Raw genomic sequence first — 20,249 nt, forward strand, 5'->3', positions numbered from 1 at the left:
TCAATGTTTTATTAGCGAAAGAAATTCACTAACCGAGGAACGTACGGCCATTTGCTCTGCTCTACTAAGTGAGCGTTGCTCCCTTATATACAATAAAATCGCCCGTTCCGGCTAACGGGACCGAGTAAAAACACCGGCTAACAACGTGAATAGTTAGGCCCGCTAGTGCGTTGATATGACAACACAAACGACGATAATTGATAGTATAATGAGTAACAAGGCTATAATAAAAAAAGGACAACACATATAATAAAATATTTACAGACATATAAAATATATACAAACATATAATAAAATATTTACAAGAAGTGTAAAGCATTGGTCCGGCGTCCACCACACACTCCCATGCATTATTTAATTAAACAACATGGGTGAAGCAAACCAGCTGGGCCCAAGTCTCAAGCTCCTTAACATGATCCCCCAAGCGGCTAATTTCTTGATTAAGCAAATGTTTGTCATCAGTAGCTGGCATATCTCGTTTCTGGTACTGCGGGCTGCCTTTTGAAACTGTCTCTTTTCTTTCTAAAGTTATTGCGGCATGGCCTGAATACGGGTGACCAGCTGGAGGCTGTCCTAATAAAGTGGTCGAGCGGTTTAGACTAGACTCCCAGGTCATTTGGTCTGTGGCTAAGCCGTCGTATCCTCTTGTTGTCTGATAGACCCAATCACTGTACCGTTCCGTTTTTTTCTAGTACGGGACAAACGATGATTTAGATCTTTTGTAGCGGTTTAGGGGTTTTTCACAGTCTGGGGGGAAGACATCGCTAGGTGTCTAGAGTCCAGGTCCATAGCTAACTCATCGAGGCTTTTTAGGGGGGAGGGTTTATCTCTCTCTAATTTCATTTGGGGGAGGTGCTGCAGAAGGTCCGGAGTTTGGACCCTCGTGCAAGTTTTCTCTTCTAGTATTGGTCTGTAGAGTCACCTTTCCCATTTCGTCAAGCTTATCAGCTAAACTCATTTGGGAAGGGAACTCCATTAGTTCTTCATCGAGTTGTGGGTAGCTTCTACGTGAGGGCCGAGCTCTCTTGCTCCTTTCATATTTGGCCCCCTTTGAGGCTCAAATGTTGCCGGAGCACGGCCAGAGCTCCCTGGGCAGGCATGATAAGATTTCAACCTGAAATCATGTTGAGTTGAGGCTTGGCCCTGTCTTTCCACCACATAGGTGTGGTTAGGCCAGGCGGTTATGACTTGGTAAGGGCCCACAAACGTAGCTTGTAGCTAAGCGTTTGCCCCCTTTCGCCGCCGCCTGTTTACTAACTACACCCAATCCCTAAGTGTGAAGAGCAGTGGCTCTTCTTGATCTGCCTGTCTAGTTTCCATCTGCGCCTCCCTGAGAGCTTCATGCGCTTCTTCCAACCTCTGCTGCCTCCGCAGCACGTAGTCGCTGGCTGATTGCATCTCCGTGAGAGGAGGGGGGAGGGGGCGAATTCTAACTGGTTGGGCAGACGCAACTCCTTGCCGAACATCATGAAGTTGGCCGTCTCGCCTGTCACGTTGTAGGAGGTGCCTTGATATGCCCGCATGAGCTGGGGCAGAAGCTCATCCCATTTCTCCTGGCCTCGTTTCAACAACATGGCCTCAGAGAGTTGCCCAGGCCTCTATTAATCTTCTCTACAATCTGTGTCTTGCTCACCTTTCAGAGCTGGCACAGCTTCTCTATCAGTTGGCTCGCAAATTGGGCGACTTGGTCTGTATAGATTTGCTCTAGAAACACCAAGTAGCAGAACACCCTTTCATCGAGGGCACTGGCAATCACTGGAGCCGTGGCCTCTGGAATGGCAGTAGCATCCTGCCAATAGGTAAAGTGGTCTGAGAGCACCAAGATCCACTTATTGCCCCTACGGGTGGTAGGGAGGAGGCCTACCAGGTCGACGGCGAACTTCTTTTAGGGTCGGCCAGCATATAATCGCTGCCGGCTCCCTGCAGGCTTGGTCCTCCATGCTTGGCGGCCTGGCACACCTCACACCTGCAAACAGCAGCTGTCAGCCTGGGCCAGTACCATGTAAGCTGGAGGCGGCTTACCATCCTCCCCACTCCGAAGTGGGTCATGGTATGTGTCTGCCAGATAACTGGCTCCCTCATAACCGGGGGGCACACGACACACCACCGGATTTTACCATGAGGGGCCACTCTGGCTTTCAGCATGCCATCCTGCCTGATTTTCAGGGATTCCCTTCTGCTATGCAGAACCCTGAGCTCCTGGCTCTTCAACTTCAACTGTTCTGAAGGCACTTTGGTGTGGCTCTGAAGTGCTTGGTACATTAGGGCTACGGCACTCTTGCCCTTGCTCTGCAGCCGAGCCAACTGGGTCTGGTTAGTTAGCTGAGCCAATGTCTAGTGTCTAGGGTGTCTAGGGTGGCCTCAACCAACCTCGAACCCGCCCGTGCTCCCATGGAAGCAGGGTGCCGGCCAGTATGACCGGTCGTCTCGCCCGCGGTCTTGGCGACCCCTGCCCAGTTCTTATGTGGTTCCTGGTGGCAACTAGTAGTGCCTCGGGTCATCACCCGCTCAATGTCAGGGAATTCCAGGATGGCCTCGACTGGTCTCGGGAAACAGGGGGTTGCACCCGTGGACCGGCCGCTTCACACGGGGGTCAGCGATCCCTGACAGAACATGGTTTCTGCCGATCACCCTAGCCTCATCCTGGTCCTCTTGGTTCAACTCCAGCCAGGTTGGACCCCCATTGCTGTATTCTATCTAGGCGCACCGTCGACAGTCTTCGCAGGTCTGTCTGCTTAAGCCATCAGCGTTGCCATGCTTTAATCCTACGCGGTGTTCCAGCTTATACTTGAACTCGGCTAGCGCCTCTGGCCATCCCGCCACCTGGTGAGAGGGCTCCTTCCGGCGGCAGAGCCATCGCAGGGAGGCATGGTTCATGCGAAGCCGAAACTCCTGCCCGTAAAAGTATGAGCGAAAGTGTTTTACCGCTTTGACCACTGTCAACAGCTCTCTGCGTGTCACGCATTAATTTCACTCCGAGGGAGTGAGTGTTTTGCTGTAGTAAGCAATCGCTCGCTCCTGGTCGCGATACTGTTGTGACAGCACAGCTCCTACGCCACACCCGCTAGCATCCGTGTTCAAGATATAGGTATTTCCTGAATCTGGATACCCAAGCACCGGTGCTGTGGTGAGGCTGTGGCGCAGGGTGTCAAACGCTGCCTGCTCCTTGCCTGTCCATCGCCAGGGTTCTTCCTTCCCCACTAGCCGGTGGAGAGGTTTTGCAATGGTGGCAAACCTAAGGATGTACTGCCGGTAGTACCCGACAGTACTCAGGAACCCTTGCAGTTTCTAGACACCACATGAAACTGGCCGCTGCTCTGCCACCTCCACTTTGGCTGGGTCCGTGGCAACCCCTTCGCGACTTCCTATGTGGCCTAAGTACCGCACTTGAGACTGTAGAAGTTTGCACTTTGTTGGTTTGAGCTTGAGTCCGGCTTGTTGCAGCCGCTTGAATACTTCTTCCAGCCACTGGAAATAGGTCTCAAAGTCAGGTGCAACAACAATCACCTTATCCAGGTACAATAGTAAGATTTTCCAGTGGAGCTCATGCAATACCCTCTCCGTCAATCGCTAGAAAGTGGCTGGGGCAGAAGTCAGTCCAAAAGGAAAGACTCTCCATTTCCACAATCCTGAGCGAGTGATGAAGGCTGATTTTTCCCTGGCATCTTCATCCAGCGGAACCTGCCAGTATCCGCTGACAAGATCGAGGGTACTAAAATATCGGCTTCCAGCCAAGGCATTTAAACTTTTGTCTATTTGGGGAGGGGGATAGGGGTCTTGCTCTGTTACTGCATTAAGCCTTTGGTAATCTACACAGACCCACCATTTTCCATCTTTCTTCTTTACTAGCAAAATAGGCGAGCTCCATGCTCCTCCAGCCGGCTCAATCAACCCTCTGGCCAACAGGTCCTGTATCTGTCGCTCGGCCTCCACTTCCTTTTCAGGTCCTAAGCGGTGAGGAGGTTGACGAATAGGTCGGGTCCCGTCTTTCATAGGTATACAGTGCTCCATGAGCGACGTTCTACCCACATCGTTATCTCCAGTGCTAAAAACTGACCCATACTTGGTCAGTAGGGTGGCCAACTTTCTAGCCTGCTCTGCATTCTGGCACGAGGGTCTGGCAGCCTGGTACAATTCCTGGAGATACTAGGGAATCTGTGGCTCGGCCTCGACTCGAGTGATAGGCACAGCAGGGCCTCCCTTGAGGGAAAGGGTGCCGGCGATGGGAGGAGGTGCTTCCACACTAGTGTAAGTGCCTACGATGGTTCCCGAACGAATGGTCAGGGATTGGGGGCTCGGATTGAGGCACCTAACCAACACATTTCCATCTGCTCCGGGCTCGTTCAGGTTTGTAGCTAGAGGCGGGCCTTCAGGGTACCCTTCTTTCATCCCAACTGGACAGAAATTTCGTGTGCCCAACCTACAACTGACCGCAACCTCTGTTCTAGCTGGCACAACCAAGTCCCTAGTTACCTGGACTTTGTTCTGGAGGAGCTTCCCCGCTCGGTCGGTACAAGCCAATGGCTTCCCATCCACCTTCACCACGGGTCGTATGAACTCCATCAAGCATTGGTGTGCCATAAAGAAGGGCATGCCAAAAATTGCGTCTTCAATAATTTGACTGACTGTGAAGACTTTTTCGGTCTTCACTTCGCGGAGATCAAAGCAACTCAAAGATAACTGGGAGCCGGATTATGCCGTAAAAGAGTAACCTGATCTTATCAGCAAACAGGCCATTGGTGTCACTCTCCTCCAATCATTCTCCTTTACCACGAGGAAGTTGGTAGAACACCTGTTTTCCCAGCAGGTTAGTGGTACATCCGGTATTCAACAGAAAGTGCACTGCTCGACTTTCGATTTTACCCGAGAAAAAAAGTAACTGGTAGTGTGTGGGCGCCCCAGCAGGCGTGCTTGCGCAGGTTCCCTGTGCTCGAAGGGGCTGCCTGAGGCTGCTCCGTTCGTTCAGGTAGAGAGCGTGCCTGGGCAAGCTTCTTTCGATGGCGGAGGGCTGTTCTCTGTGAGACAGGGTGCCAAAGTACCTGAAAGGAAGGCATAGTGCTTACTTTGAGCGGACTCATGCCTGACTCTTCTAGGTGTAGTGTTTGGAACGTGTTTTGAGTAACTGGGGGTGGCTTAGGGTACAGTTCTGGATCGGCCTGAATTTTTCGGATAGGTAAATCCGGGTGAGGCCATGGCTGAATCGGTACTTCGTTTTTTCCTGGTTTCCACAGAGCCCTTATTGCAGGTAGTAGTGGGTGCTACTGCTGCGGCCTTCTTCCGTTTCTCAATTCCTTTTTCCTCTGACTGGGGCACTCCTTTCAAAGATGTCCCATGCTTCCACATTCCCAACAAATAGCAGGCTTACTTTCTGAATGCTCTGTTGGCTTGTTTTGCCGCTGTTTGACTTGTTCCGCTAGCTGCTTTGCTGTGGATAGCAATACATTCAAGGTGTCTTGTTTGACACTGCGTACCGCACCATGTCCTGTATTGGCCTCCAAGTTTTCTACCGCCCGGACGGCTCTGCCCAGACTCGATTCTCCAGATTTGATCTGGAGAAATTCTCCTCCAGCTTGTTCTGCATCTGCAAGAGTCTCCGTGAGTACTGCTAAAAGGTGCTGCTGTAGGGTAGGATAGTTTAAGGAGTTTGAAAAGTACTCCTTTGCCATGGTACTTCTGAACGGTTCGAGCAGTTCAGCATAAGCTATTTGGACTAGCCGTTCAACTTTGTTTCGTGTTCCTGCAGGGAGGTTTGGGTTTTTTTTTCAAACTGCTCAACTCTGTTCTGGCTTGTCGGAGAGATAGTCCAAATCGGGCTCGGATAGCTTTAAAGATGGCTGCTACTCTGATCGCCCTTCTGCAGGACTCTGTCTCTCCCTTCAAATCCTCTCTGAGGTGCAGTGTGCCGACCTCCTCGACCAACCTATTTGCAGCTGCGATTTCTCTAAATCTGGTATTGAAATATTCTGGGTCTCCGACACCATTATACTCGGGTGTTTCGAACTGGGAGGCCGGTTCTGGGTTCCAACTTAATCTGACAAGTTGCCCAATGACGTCAGCTAGTCGATCCGTGTCCCGGTCTACACTCCTTGCCTTCCTTTGAGACATGACTTGAGGTTCTCTTCTAGTGAGGGGGACCATTATAGACAATCGTGGCCTAACTTGGAGTGCCTAAGCTTTTTTTGGCAGTATCGAGCGCCTTACGGAATGATGGTGGTTGGCGTAGTGCCAGTCATCAACCCTTCTCTGGAGTGCTGGATAACGTGCTTATTCTATAACATCAGGTTACTCTAAGAATGTGGGGGATAGCCATACAACTATCTTGGCCAGATTAAAAACCCTCGGTGTTTGCCGAATTACTCCGGTTTCCTCATCTGAGGCTGCTTTTGCAAGCAGAGCAGGAGGTCTGCCGGAATTTGATTTCCAAATTTCTAGATGGTGTCTGCCGGGTTCGGTGCAATTCTACTGTTGCTACCAGTGTAAAAGAATTTGCCGGTTTTTACTTAGCACGATCTAGTCTATTTCCTACAGAAAAAAATTGCGTGTGATTTCACTCAATGTTTTAATAGCGAAAGAAATTCACTAGCTGAGGAGCATACGGTCATTTGCTCTGCTCTACTAAATGAACGTTGCTCCCTTAAATACAATAAAACTGCCCATTTTGGCTAATGGGACTGAGTAAAAACACCGGCTAACAATGTGAATATTTAGGCCCGCTAGTGCGTTGATACATATGACAACATAAACGACGATAATTGATAATATCACAAGTAACAAGGTTATAATAAAAAAAAAGACAACAGGTATAATAAAATATTTACAGACATATAAAATATATACAAACAAATAATAAAATATTTACAAGAACTGTAAAGTATTTGCCCGGCGTCCACCACACACCATCCTGTAGCACCCCTCTTGACAGGTTACTTGATGGTGATATTAGTAAGTAATATTCATCAACCACTAATAGCAAAGTGACTAACCTAAACTGCCCTCCATTATTAGTCTGTCTTGTTGCTGGCAAATGGAGGGTGATTGAGGCAATTAATCAAAAGTTTGCTAAAAAACGTGCTGACTTTTTTATGAATTTCAGCAACTTGAGGAGCTTTGGTAAGGGCGGGCGGACTGATGATCAACCACTGAGGAAAGGAAGGGACTTGCTTTGTTTGTCAATATATTATCCTACTATGTGTGATGACACTGAAGGCACGTCTGTGATAATGTTTTGTTGGTTCAGACCGAAATCACAAATTGAAAGAAAAACACAGAATTATTCAGCAGAAATTTTCAGAATTGTCAGAGCTGTGCCTGCACACCAAAATCGTAAACGAAACATTTTTAATTAATTGGTTGAACAAATTATTAGCGATCGCGATTTTACCAGTTTTGTGATTGGTATAGTCCGAGACACGCACTACGTATTACGTAAACATAGTACATACAATGCAACTGCCCATGATGCGCTATTTTTCATACTTTATTGTGGGACTGCATGGCTATGAATCGTTTCTTTTTTAATAATAAGCATTTCTTTTTAGCAGCAAAAGTTCTGTTGTAAAAAGAGTTGCCATATTTAGCGTAATCAAGTCAGTTGCATCGTATTCACTTTTGCAAATCAAGTTAGTATTTTTTTACGTGACGCTTTATGGGTCTTGGAATATATAAATGATGAAAACTGCTAGAATCGAGCTCATTTACAATTTGTTTAGCCAATTAAAAGTGTTTCGACTATGATTTCGGCGTGCATGCACAGCTCTGACTATTCTATAAATTTTGGCTGAATAATTATGTGTTTTTCATTCATTTCATGATTTCAGTCAGAACCAATGATAAAATCAGCATGTGTGCCATACCTTAAGAGCAACTTCTGGTGGATTGTACGAATATTGACGAGCAAGGTTACAATTTATTGGTCTGTGTTAATAAAAGCTGTGTCACATTCTGCAGCCCACAAAGTGTCCTAATGCGCCTGTACATGCCATCAGCAGGGTGATATGCTGACTGGTTTACTATAACTAGTATTGATACTAGGGTGAAGGACTGTAGTTAAATCATCTCTGTATAAGATGTCATTCCTATACATAGTCTATCTGAGCAGTGGTTTCTACATGAGTAATATTTCATGTGAATAATCTATCAGCACATCAAGCAACTCAGTGGGTTGACTGATGGACATTACTTTGTTTTCTGCTGCCAGGCAGACAATTGGACACCAAACAATCCAATCAGGATTGTACTGGATTGGATTCACTGTCTCAGGCTAATAGTAGCTCCTTGTTTAACATGATCTTGATACTTCAAAATACAGTACTTGCTCCAACAACGTAAATAATCTGCTTCCGCAAGGTTTATGTTATAAGGATGTTACGTTATAAGAACAGTAAAATACATATAAATAAGCTCATCTGTTCAAATATCTTTTTAAACTTACCCCTTTAGCCATAAAAAATAGAAAAACTTGACTGTACTTTTTTTATTTGCGGGCTGTATCATAACTGCTGTGTTATTGGTTTGCATTCAATTTTCTTTCTCATTTTAACAAATAAATATCACTGGTTTTATAGACCATCGTTGCGGCAATCTATAAGAAGTTGATAGGAAACGCACACCGTCATTCATTTACATAGACTTGCTTATTTTTTCATTTGAAAACATTTGAATTTAAAAACACACCCAACCTGATACTTTACATTATATGAATTTTTTCTGGAGTACAAACCTTCACATAACTTCTTTATGTTATCTGGAACTTACGTTATAGATTATGTACTCTACTTTTATTACCGGAGCCCTCGCTTGGCTTCTCCAGCTTTGTTTCAATTTTATTATTTTTTCTTGTTGATCTATTTTCTTGATTTACCCTTTTGTTATTAGTATTTTTATATCAATTTTTTGCCATAGAAGTTGTCTTCCCTTAGTAACAGTGTCACACTCTGAAGATCCCATCATGAAGTGCTACCATAATTAAATAAGCTCTCCTTTGAGTCTCTGTTGATAAACATTGTACTTGGCAGTAGGCTACTGTATTGGATATGTCTAGGTTATGTACACTGTGATGTACCTCCTCACATTTTCTCTACTCCCTACTGCCTTTTAATAGTAAGCGTAAACTTTTAACAAATGAATTAAATTTCAAATAATATTCAAGTTTGTTCTTCTATTCACCTTTTGCTAGTGCAAAAACATGTAAACAAATGTTAGACTACTGCAGAGTACATTGCGGTAGATGTGATGTATTTCTACTTATTCTTTATATACATTCATTATATTTTTCTTTTCATTTAGCATTTGTATTTACCATAGGTCTTCTGTCACAATGCTACCACTTCACAATTTTCTAAATAAAACATGAGGACGTAACCCCAAACCAATGTAGAACAAGTCTGTAACATGAGAACAACTTGTATGTACTTGCTATATATCTCAATCGTCTATACTAACGTCTGTGCTGTGTTATACATTGTTTACATAGTGTTTATTATTAGAATAGGGTATATGACACTGTGCTAGCAAATGTCATTCTATTTATTACGGAAGGTACTTTAGTCTATTAAGGTGTGTCAAGCGCACACATCCTGTTAAGCAAATGCGTTTTACCTGTTGCACAATATGGCTTGGAATAATATTCATAACAAACCAGTTCCAGTTTGTGAATTCATTCTTTCTGTACCAATCAGCTTGAATTGCTTAGCTACGAGCTCAAATGGCAGTTGGCTTCTTTTCCCTTTTTATGAACTTTGTTATAGGAATGTTTATTCCTCATCTGGTATTATACAAAGTGACAACCATTACAGGTAGCTAAAGTGTGTGAACCAGGCAAGTAGCTAGTCATGGCTGGCATCAAAGCTCTGATAAAATTGATCAAATGCTAACTACAACTGCAACGCCCTCTGAAATCTCATCAATTAATAAATAAAACTTTCGACATTTAGATTCCTTATGCATACAATCCACGTCAATGACTGTCTTATCAGAGCATTGCAACACCCATAATGCCGGCCGATGCCAAGAAACCATGAGAATAATATATTTTATCTCTACAATTTGTGTCAATAATTCCATCGTATGATGGCGACAGGAAAGAGCATCTTTTAACCCAATTAATGGAGGCGTGACAGCAGTCAGGTCTAACTATTTTACATAAAAAGTAAATTTTAATCTGGAGGACTTTTTCATGAAATAACCTTCAAGCTGTATTTAATTTAATAAGGAACCAGACATTACATTGCTGGGTATGAGACAATGTTTTGTAACTTATAATTAATGGTGCACTCCTTGACATAGCCTAAGGTCATCAACAAATTCCTTATGGTTTATTAAACTGTAGGCTATTTAATACCCAGGAGACTAGTTATGTTCATCAATTTACCGTATTAGGAACTATTAGTCATGTTCATCAATGTGACTTCATTGCTGCTTCATATAGCAAAGTTATGAATTATAGTTATATATTGTGGTTGTATAAAAAAGTTTAACAGTGCAATAAATATGGATCAAAAGATAAGGTTGAAAGAATAAGTATATTTAATCAAGAATAATAAAATACAAGCAGGATGTATTACAATACAGAGAACAACATCATGTGATCACTTTGACAATGCACGTCTAGTGGGGCTCGGTCTACTAGTCTCGGGCTAGTGTCCTTATTTCCTATAAGCCTGCCCTCTGGTTTGAGGGCTGGCTGGTCATTTTTCTGGTCAATGCTCACTGGCTGGTTGGGCTAAATCGTAGGTCACTCGGCATATTTAGTGTCTGTCTGGGTAGATTGTCAGTCTCGGCTGCCACATTATTAACTGTCTGGGTGGTGACATTGATTGCTTGTCAAATTAGTATCACCTGGAGTCTGTAGGTACGCAGTGAATTGGCCCATCATCTGCTGAGTAGCAGCCAAATCTGAATAAACAGACATCCCTCATTATAATTAATATATTAACAAGGGTTATTTTTAATAACGAGCAGAGATATATCAATGACAAAGCTCTATTAATCTGTTAAAAACAGTCTAGAAGTCAAACCTCTGCCATTTCGATTGAACATCATATCATGAGCTTTTGCAGTAAATTCTCACATACTATGTAACTCAAGCAGCTTCAACATATCTACATGAAGTTACCAGGAGTGAGCCATGATTGATCAACAACAGCCATAGAAAATCAGATCATCAGAGTAATATCTCAGCTAGTATAATATATACTAGTAGGTATTTTATAGGTTTCACTGTCTTCCTGTAGTATGGTTACTTGCTGTCTAGCTTGAACCAATGCTATAAAAGTGGGTGTGAAAAACCGTCTGTTACATGTGTGACACTGTTACTACTTATATTTATGCTTGAATGTAAATAGATCTGCCTACTCTGACATGCATAGCAAATTACAAAATTAACTGACTTTCTACCTCAGTACTGTACTAACAATGGACTAGTAAGACAATAATATAGAAGTTACCTTCTGCCTGCTGCTGACTATGTCTCTGTAGAGCTGAGACTTTCTGGTCACTTTCTATTTGCAGTGTTGTTATTCGTTGTGTAGCGTCATCCAATGCTACAACATAGTGAAAAAAGAACTTGCTGATAGATGTGCCACATTTTCATTGCTCACACATGACAATCCCAGCATGCAATGAACACATTGGTGCATATATGTACCTTTGCACATTTACCTGCTAACAAAGCATTCATATGCATTGTCAATTACAAAATTAACTGACTTCTCTACCTCAGTACTGTACTAACAATGGCTAGTAAGGCAATAATATAGAAGTTACCTTCTGCCTGCTGCTGACTATGTCTCTGTAGAGCTGAGACTTTCTGGTCACTTTCTATTTGCAGTGTTGTTATTCGTTGTGTAGCGTCATCCAATGCTACAACATAGTGAAAAAAGAACTTGCTGATAGATGTGCCACATTTTCATTGCTCACACATGACAATCCCAGCATGCAATGAACACATTGTTGGTGCATATACGTACCTTTGCACATTTACCTGCTAACAAAGCATTCATATTCATTGTCAATTACAAAAGTAACTGACTTCTCTACCTCAGTACTGTACTAACAATGGACTAGTAAGACAATAACATAGAAGTTACCTTCTGCCTGCTGCTGACTATGTCTCTGTAAAGCTGAGACTTTCTGGTCACTTTCTATTTCCAGTGTTGTTATTCGTTGTCTAGTGTCATCCAAAGCTGCAGCAGAGCGAAAAAAGAAGTTGCTGATAGAAATTCAACACTTTCACTGCTCATATTTGACAATGACAGAAGATGCTGAATACATTGGTGAGTAGATGTATCTTTGCACCTTTACATACTAACAAGGCTTGGATATGCAATGTCTTTACATAATGAACTGAATGACTGGACATAAAACAGGAATGTAAATGGTAGCGCAGAGACTGAGGGGTGTAGAAACAGGAACGTATGTAGAAGCACAGAGGCAGTGAGTGGGTCACAGAGGCAAGTGCCTAAAGGCAAAGGCAAGTGCCTAGAGGCAGAAACAAGCTGTCCTGGCAGGTGTGGGTGGCCGAGCTCAGTCTTGAGTCGTTCTATAAATATACTCTATGTACATTGTATATAGTAGCGTAGAGGCTGGCGATCTTGTGCACAAGTAGGCAGGCAGATTCTGTGGAGTGCGATGAGTTGTATACTCAGTGGTGAAATTGCGGAATCATCCTCTACTTGAAATCAAAAGTGCATGAGCATCATGGACTTGCGGCAAGCTTGCGGACAGGTTGGCTGGTTGACTTCCAAGCAGGTGGAGCAGTCAGACTGCTCGGTGTTGTTCCTAAGAGACGAGGCCCGCGTACTACTAATAACAGTTGAACTTCTCAGTTAGCTGAACGCTGCAAGTTTGCTCGAGCTTCTTGCAAAGCAAAACTTTCGCGAACATGCACACCTATGCATTCCGGCAGGCTGGTCGCTTGATGAAGTTTCAATACACTCGCTCTAATTCAAAAGTAAGCTTATTTCCTTGGCTGAATAGCGACTGGCCACTAGATGCATTCTAGTAGTACTGAGTGTTTCACGCGCAGAAGCCATTCGCAGTTGCTCAAAAAAAATAAAATTTTTTAAAAAGATATAAAACTTTGTAGCTGTTGCCAGACAAGCCAAACAGCACAATATCTGATCTGTGGTATGAATAAAAATAACACAACATTTCACACCTACAGTTGTTAATGGAAGATAGGTTGAATGCATCTGGTAAAAATAAATTTTGATGTTATTTTGTAAGAATTCCCCTAAGCAGCACCAGCAAATAAAAAATTCAGCCAAAATTCAACATCACACTAACTGTTCCTTATACACCAGCCATAGAAGTGGAAACACAGATTGACTTATAGTAAGGAAGTGTAATGTTTCATATCTAAACACCAGTTTGAAGGAATGACTCACTAGTCTATAACCATTGACTGCTCTTCCTCAGCTGTACTAACAATGGACTAGTAAGACATTTACATAGGAAGTTACCTCCTGCCTGCTGCTCAGTTTTTTCCTGTAGAGCAGAGACTTTCTGCTGGCTATCTCTCGGTAGAACAGAAAGTTTGTGGTCACTTTCTCTCTGTAGAGCAGATAGTTTCTGGTCATTATTTTCTTGCAGTCTTTTTATCTGTTGTCTAGCGAGACACGGGTAGATGTAGAAGTGTAAAGGCGAAGGGGTGTGGAGGTCAAGGGGTGTAGAAGCAAAGGGGTGTGGAGGTAGAGGGGTGTAGAGGCAGAGGGGTGTAGAGGCGGAGGGGTGTAAAGGCAGAGGGGTGTGGAGGCGAATGGGTATAAAGGCGGAGGGGTGTAAAGGCGGAGGGGTGTACAGATGGAGAGGTGTAGAGGCAGATGGGTGTAGAGGCAGAGGGATGTAGAGGCAAGCAGGTACAGAGGCAAGAGCCTAAAATCAGAGGCAGGCTGGCCTGGCAGATATGCTCAGCAGAATTCATACTCTAGCTGCAAGCATAAAGAATTGTCTTGATCAGCCCGGCTATATGGTCGGCAGATATTTATGCAGGCTGCCTGACAAAGGCAGGCCGGTTGGCAGACAGACTCCATATTAGTGAAATCAAGTCAAACACTCAGTACAAAAACAAGCAGGCAAAACGTGGAGGCAAAACGTGCGATCATTGTGGACTTGGCAGCAGAGCATGTGATTATTTGTGTGATCAGCATAGTGTGTGATCATTTGTCGACTCGGTGAGAGTGAGCAGGCTTGCTTGGAGGCAGGGAAATCAATTCTTCTATTTGGTGACCAGAACATATAGCCATTGTCTACTAGGAGGCAAAAGCGAGAAATCATTGTCAACTCGGCGCCGACACAAATGACCATGATTGACCCAGCCAATCAGGCGGGCGAACTGGGTGGCAGACGAGCAGTCAAACAAGCGGTGGACACAGCAAGGTAGACACAAAAATGCAAGCACCAGCAGATGTGGCTGGTAAGCAAGTGGATTGACAGGCAGAGAGGCTGGCAGGCAGTCTGCTAAGCTTGCTGCTTGCTTTAAGAGACAAGAGTTGCAATATTAGTCGCGGTGGAGCTGCCCAGCTAACCAGACGCTACCTATTTGCTCGAGCTTCTTGAGAAGTGAAACTTACTGCATACACGCACTTGTGCCCTCCTGCAGGCGGGTCGCTAGAGAATCATTTGACCAACAAAAGTTCAGTGTACCGTTTGGTATACAGAAAAACAGCCGTAAAAGTTTTTAGTTGTTGCCAACCAAGTAAAACAAGAGACAATATCTGATGTGTAAAAGTGTGGCTCAAATAAAAGCTAATAAGATAATAAAGCTCATTTCACATCTATCAGTCGAAGATTCAGTCGAAGATATCAAAGATTAGTACTGTTATAGATTTAAAGCCTAAATATTGAAGCATGAGGCTGCTACAATATGTACTTTAGCCTGTCATCTAGTCTACTTTTAGAGTGAGGAGAGCATGACCAAGCCGAGTACACAGTAAGTTAATGACCTGAATCAATATCAAGCAAGAACCGCTCAAAATAGTGGTAAAATCCTGTAGTTATTGCCTGTCAGGCAAAACATGACATGACCTGAAGCATTGCTTGAATAAAATAAAAGCTCATTTCACATCCACCAGTTTTACTGGAATTAAGGTTACCTGCATCTGGTAAAATTAAACTTGCCATTCGGTAAGGAATTCTCTAAGCAGCACCAGCAAATATGAAATTCTAACAGAACTCAACACCATACTAGCTGTTCCTGCTAGCATCTGCCATAGAAAATGAAACCCCACATTGTTTTAGAGTTTTTAAAATAAGAGAAGGTTAATCTAATTTTAATATTTATATCAAACATTATTATTGTTATAGATTTAAAGCCCGAATATTGAAGCAAGAGGCTGCTACAATATGTACTTTAGCCTTTCATCTAGTCTACTACTAAACATGACAAAGGATAGAGTCATGTTATGTTAGGAACTTAAACTATTTAATCATTAAAAGGCTGAGGATAATCTACAGCAGTGTAAAACATGGTAGTAATACTTTCTACTTTCCCTCAAAAACTGCTGCATAGATGATTAGCTATTCATAGAAAGGAGTGTAATATTTTACCTCTAACCTCAGCTTAAAGGAATGACTCACTAGTCTACTACTACATACATAAATCATAGTATCATTACTATTGTGTTAAATTCTTCACATCTCAGACATTTCAAAATACAGAAATATTAACAGACAGAATAGTGTGGAACACGAGAGCCAAGCTACTGAGTCTGCCACAAGGAGTTGATATTTAAAGAGCTGCTAACATCACTTCAATCCTACCAGTTTTGAATATTAATATTACTTGAAATACTCAGACTATAAACTGTTCAGCTGGAGGCTGGAGACAAGCAGCACTCTGTCTATGCAAGACTCAGTGAGTTTACAGGGAACTAGAGATGCAATTATTCAGGGTATGTCCCAGGGTTTACCAGTAAAAGTATACAATTAATGAATTACTAGCATTTAGTTTAGATTTTCAGTAGAAAGTTGCTGAGACTGAAGAGTTTAGCAGTAGAACAGTTTAAGTGAGTAGCTGGTATCACACTGTATAACAATCCTACCTTCTACTACTGAGCCCAGCTGCCATCTTTTTAATAGCTCTGATGAATCCTTCTTTCCCCTAAACTCAGCTTCCTCCAATGGAGTCCTGTTGTATTTATTCTTTATGTTGAGGAGTGAAGAGACAGTCACTAGAGACACGGATCCTAACATGACCTTCAGAGCAGTTGTCTCTCCATTGTATGCTGCATAGTGTAGTGGAGTGTAGAGGTTGTTACTCTGTATGTTTAATAGGGAGTCTCTCTGTAGTGAGGAGAAGCTGCAGAGGAGGAACTCTATACACTTGCTCCTTCCCCACAATGCAGCCACTCCTATAGCTGTGTTAGCATATTCATCCTTCTCAGCTACAAACTTGTACTTCCTCTCATCACTCACTGTGTCTATCAGTAACTCTACACACTCACTGTCTCCCCACCATGCAGCAAGGTGTAGTACTGTACATCCATCCTTCCTCTTCATCCAGAGCAACTCGTCTGCTGTTCTTCTGATTGGTGAGAGAAGCAGACGACAGGCTTCTGTGTGGGCTTCATATGCAGCTACCATAACAGCTGTGTGTGAGTCATGCTTGATAGTAATCAGTAGCCTTAGTAAGTCAGAAGGTTTGACGCTCTCCAGAGCTGCATTCAATGCAGGAATATTTGTCTTTCTATTTCTTACATAATCCTTCAGCAGTCCTTCCATGTTTAACTGTAACAGATGTACTGCACTCTATTAGCTGCATACAGTAAAATATGATAGAGAAATGGGTACAAAATGCGACTCAACTGCAGAGTTGGAAAGCTGCCAACCCTAACAGAGTGGCTGCAGCTGAACCCTGGATATTTACAGAATAGAAAAAGAGTCCAGGGATGTCAGACTCTGGCAAAGCTGAGAAACACGAAATATCTGCAGTAGGAAGTATTTGCTGGTCGGATTATGACTGAGGAATGAGACCAGAGCCTCCTGACCTTAATTTAACCTCACTACATGACATACTCTATGAGTCTCCTCGGGGTAGAGAATGATAGTCTCAGGAGGTCAGAGTTATATTATAATCACACTGACTCAGTGTCTCTCTTCATCTACTCTATTATTCCCAGTAAGTACAATATCAACAGATGCTAATATAATATATAAGTTATACTTTCCTGTTGCTATTCTGTTTGTCACCTGCTCTGACTGCTACAGGCTTCTTTATAGCTTGTAGCTGGTTATAATAATGTTATCTGTCTCCTGATTGGCTGAGCTGAATAAGAGTTATTCAAACAGTGATTCATGATGAATTTATCAGATATTGAATAAAAGAACAGGAGGAAATTGTTACTGCAGCTTCATGATTGGCTGGTTCTACAGCCTTTTAAGTTCCTGGTTTCACTTGTTGTGTATTATTTAAAGTGAAGTTTATCTGCTTATAATTACTAAAAAAATGCACTTGAAATATCTGCAAAGATTATTATTAGCCAGTCTGATAATAAACTTTAACTAAATATTTTTCATTTCATCCAATAAAATAAAAAACATTATTTTACTATTACTTGTGGCAGAATAGCCTTGGTCACTATAAATGTTCACATTGTGACCACTGACAGTAATGTGACGAATAGCAATTAAAAAAAAAACCTAAAATATTTAAAGACCTGAGTGAGTATGTTAAATATCCCAGCATATCAGCCACTCACACTGAGCTAGCAACAACAGTGCATAACTTATAGACACTTGCTAGCATATGTCACACATAGTAAGATAGCTCACGGCAGGTGCTAGTCAAGGTCTACTAATTAAGGCTACTGTTTCTCAGATAAATTCCCAAATACCAAACATTTAGTTTAAGGGCAGATAATAAACAGCATTGAAGTCAAGGATGCTTAAAAGCTTGTTAGACTTTTCAAAGACACGGTAAGTTTTGTTTGAAATAAGGATTTGTCTGCTCATTGCAAAATGTGGCCATAGTTGTAATAAGGTACGCCTGCTTAAATCAATAAAATTATATATTTTATCTTTGGTCAGTTTATCGTGTGACATGGCAAGCTAGCAGTAAGTAAACACTATTTAAGTATTTTTACAACTTTTCTAAAGACAAAGTTTGGTACTAGCAGCTGCAATCAAAAAGCAGTTGATAAATTCTTTTAAATTTATTTTAACTTACCATAAAATCTTTAAATAAACGCTACCTCCATTTGAACATCACTTTGACATTCTTTTAACTTTACAAACCCACAATAGCGAGTGAACAGTAGAAAAGTGTTCTCAAAATTGTACTAATAATGACTCGGTTCCATTAATAACTAATAATTATAATTACCTTTGAAAGCAACACTGTAGAAATAATTAATAACTGTATCAGACTAATAGTAGTTCCTTTGTTTGACACGGTCTTCATACTTTGATGTATGTAAAAACCGGTTTACATTTACGATGGTATGTGAGCGACTAATTTTAGTCTAAAAGTTGTGCTTAGCGATGCCGCTATAGGTTTATAATTTGTGGGAAATGCAACACATAGGTGTTTCGCTCTGCTCAAAAAATTGTTTAGACGCTAATATCATTTAGTTCAGCGACGCAGAAGGAGAGATGAGGCTAAAAAACCATATGGAAGGTATTGAATAGCCAGAAGATGTCTGTTCTATCAAATGCAACAATCAGAACACAATTGGCGAAGCTAACGAGCAAATATTTAGTTTCAAACATCTTAGTTTTTGTTTCTGCAGGTAGTAAGAAGTATGGTTTGTTTATGTAACTTGTTTGTGAATGTACACATTTGTAACATCTGATAAATTAGTACTATAAAGTTTGTACAGTTCCAGATTTATAGCATTTATTATTTAATAGCATCCTATGTTAAATATAGTATAACATGAAATTATACCTCCAAGCTGGGTACAAAATAAAAAAATTCGAAGCACTAACAAATTGCAAGGCAGGGTAACAGAACCACGTGCTATATGTATCATCGCGGGTTAATTGCAAGCAATAGATATCAACTGGTAGAGATATTACTCAGCTTCCCATGCTTGTTATTTAGAGATCCTCGACAAGCTAGCAGATTTATTGCATTCAAAAAAGTTAATGACATTAAGGGTTAAGATATTGACTTTGCCTGTAAAAGGGTCAAACTTGGCTTCCAAAATTCAGACGAGCCATTTGCAAAATACAACGCCGCCATCTATTTGACCGCCATTATAGGGAAAAAGCTAAAAAATATAATGCAATGTCATTCAAATAGAGGTTTCACGGTAATTTTAGTAGTAAACAATTCTAAATTGTAAACTGAATATCCTCTGACATACCCTCCAAGTCAACTTGTTCTGTCATTCAGCCAAAATTCCTCCGCAGATGATATAGTTTCATTTGAGAAATGTACAGAATAGTCTCAATGTATAGTAAGCGTACATTGTCAACCTTGGGTTGGGCGTATGTAATCTATAGATAGTTATCGAAGAGTAGGCCTAATAAAATTCTTGAAGACATCAAACTTTTTATTACATTGACCTGGAATTCTAAATTGTAAACTGAATATCCTCTGACATACCCTCCAAGTCAACTTGTTCTGTCATTCAGCCAAAATTCCTCCGCAGATGATATAGTTTCAATTGAGAAATGTACAGAATAGTCTCAATGTATAGTAAGCGTACATTGTCAACCTTGGGTTGGGCGTATGTAATCATCAGATAATTATCGAAGAGTAATAAAATTCTTGAAGACATCAACATTTTTATTACATTGACCTGGAATTGTAAAAGAAGATGGAACTGTCCGTGAAGAATTAGCATGATTGTTACTCGCCATGCTGAGCCTTAGATAAAAATTCCATATAAACACACAAAATCTTTAACAAACAATACAGGTGTGATACAGGATGGAATTGAAACATGTGATACCACTTCTTTATCTGTTTAGAAAACAAGAGAAACAGAGCTATAAACAAAGTATAATTAATAAATTACTAGTTATAGTTGATAGCTATAAATTACTATAAACTGCTATTATTAATATTATAATTACTATTATTACTTGTTACTATTATGTCTTACCGAGAGTCTCACTATAGTGTTAAACTCCAGCCCTCTGTATCACACTCAAAGCCCACCTACTATCCTCTATTGTTGAACTCAAACTGACAATTTTTAGCTATTGCCACACAAGGAGAGCCCACCCAAACTACAAGTTGAGCTATTTTAAAGCAGTGAATGGAAATGAAGAGAGCACTCAACGAATGTGACCAGCTGGCACTC

At 41.8% G+C, this 20,249-nt stretch overlaps 1 protein-coding gene across 1 annotated transcript; it reads right to left on the bottom strand.

Annotated features, from left to right (window-relative positions):
• Positions 1-10,789: 10,789 nt before the first annotated feature.
• On the bottom strand, positions 10,790-16,719 carry LOC137390990 (ankyrin repeat domain-containing protein 24-like). Its single transcript, XM_068077304.1, has 7 exons — positions 16,041-16,719; positions 14,358-14,473; positions 13,461-13,872; positions 12,087-12,182; positions 11,764-11,859; positions 11,445-11,540; positions 10,790-10,893 (listed from the first exon to the last, which is right to left on the bottom strand). Exons 1-7 carry the CDS (start codon positions 16,717-16,719, stop codon positions 10,790-10,792), a joined length of 1,599 nt encoding a protein of 532 aa, XP_067933405.1.
• Between the last annotated feature and the right edge of the window lie 3,530 nt (positions 16,720-20,249).

Source organism: Watersipora subatra, chromosome 3 (assembly GCF_963576615.1).
Source record: "Watersipora subatra chromosome 3, tzWatSuba1.1, whole genome shotgun sequence".
NCBI classification, from domain to species: Eukaryota; Metazoa; Bryozoa; class Gymnolaemata; order Cheilostomatida; family Watersiporidae; genus Watersipora; species Watersipora subatra.

Coding starts and splice junctions, on each gene's coding strand:
- LOC137390990 (XM_068077304.1), bottom strand. CDS start 16,719: ATGGAAGGACTGCTGAAGGATTATGTAAGAAATAGAAAGACAAATATT. Junction 11,541..11,763: donor TAGTCAGCAGCAGGCAGAAG/GTAACTTCTATA, acceptor ACTATGTTGTAG/CATTGGATGACGCTACACAA. Junction 10,894..11,444: donor TAGTCAGCAGCAGGCAGAAG/GTAACTTCTATA, acceptor CTGTTTATTCAG/ATTTGGCTGCTACTCAGCAG.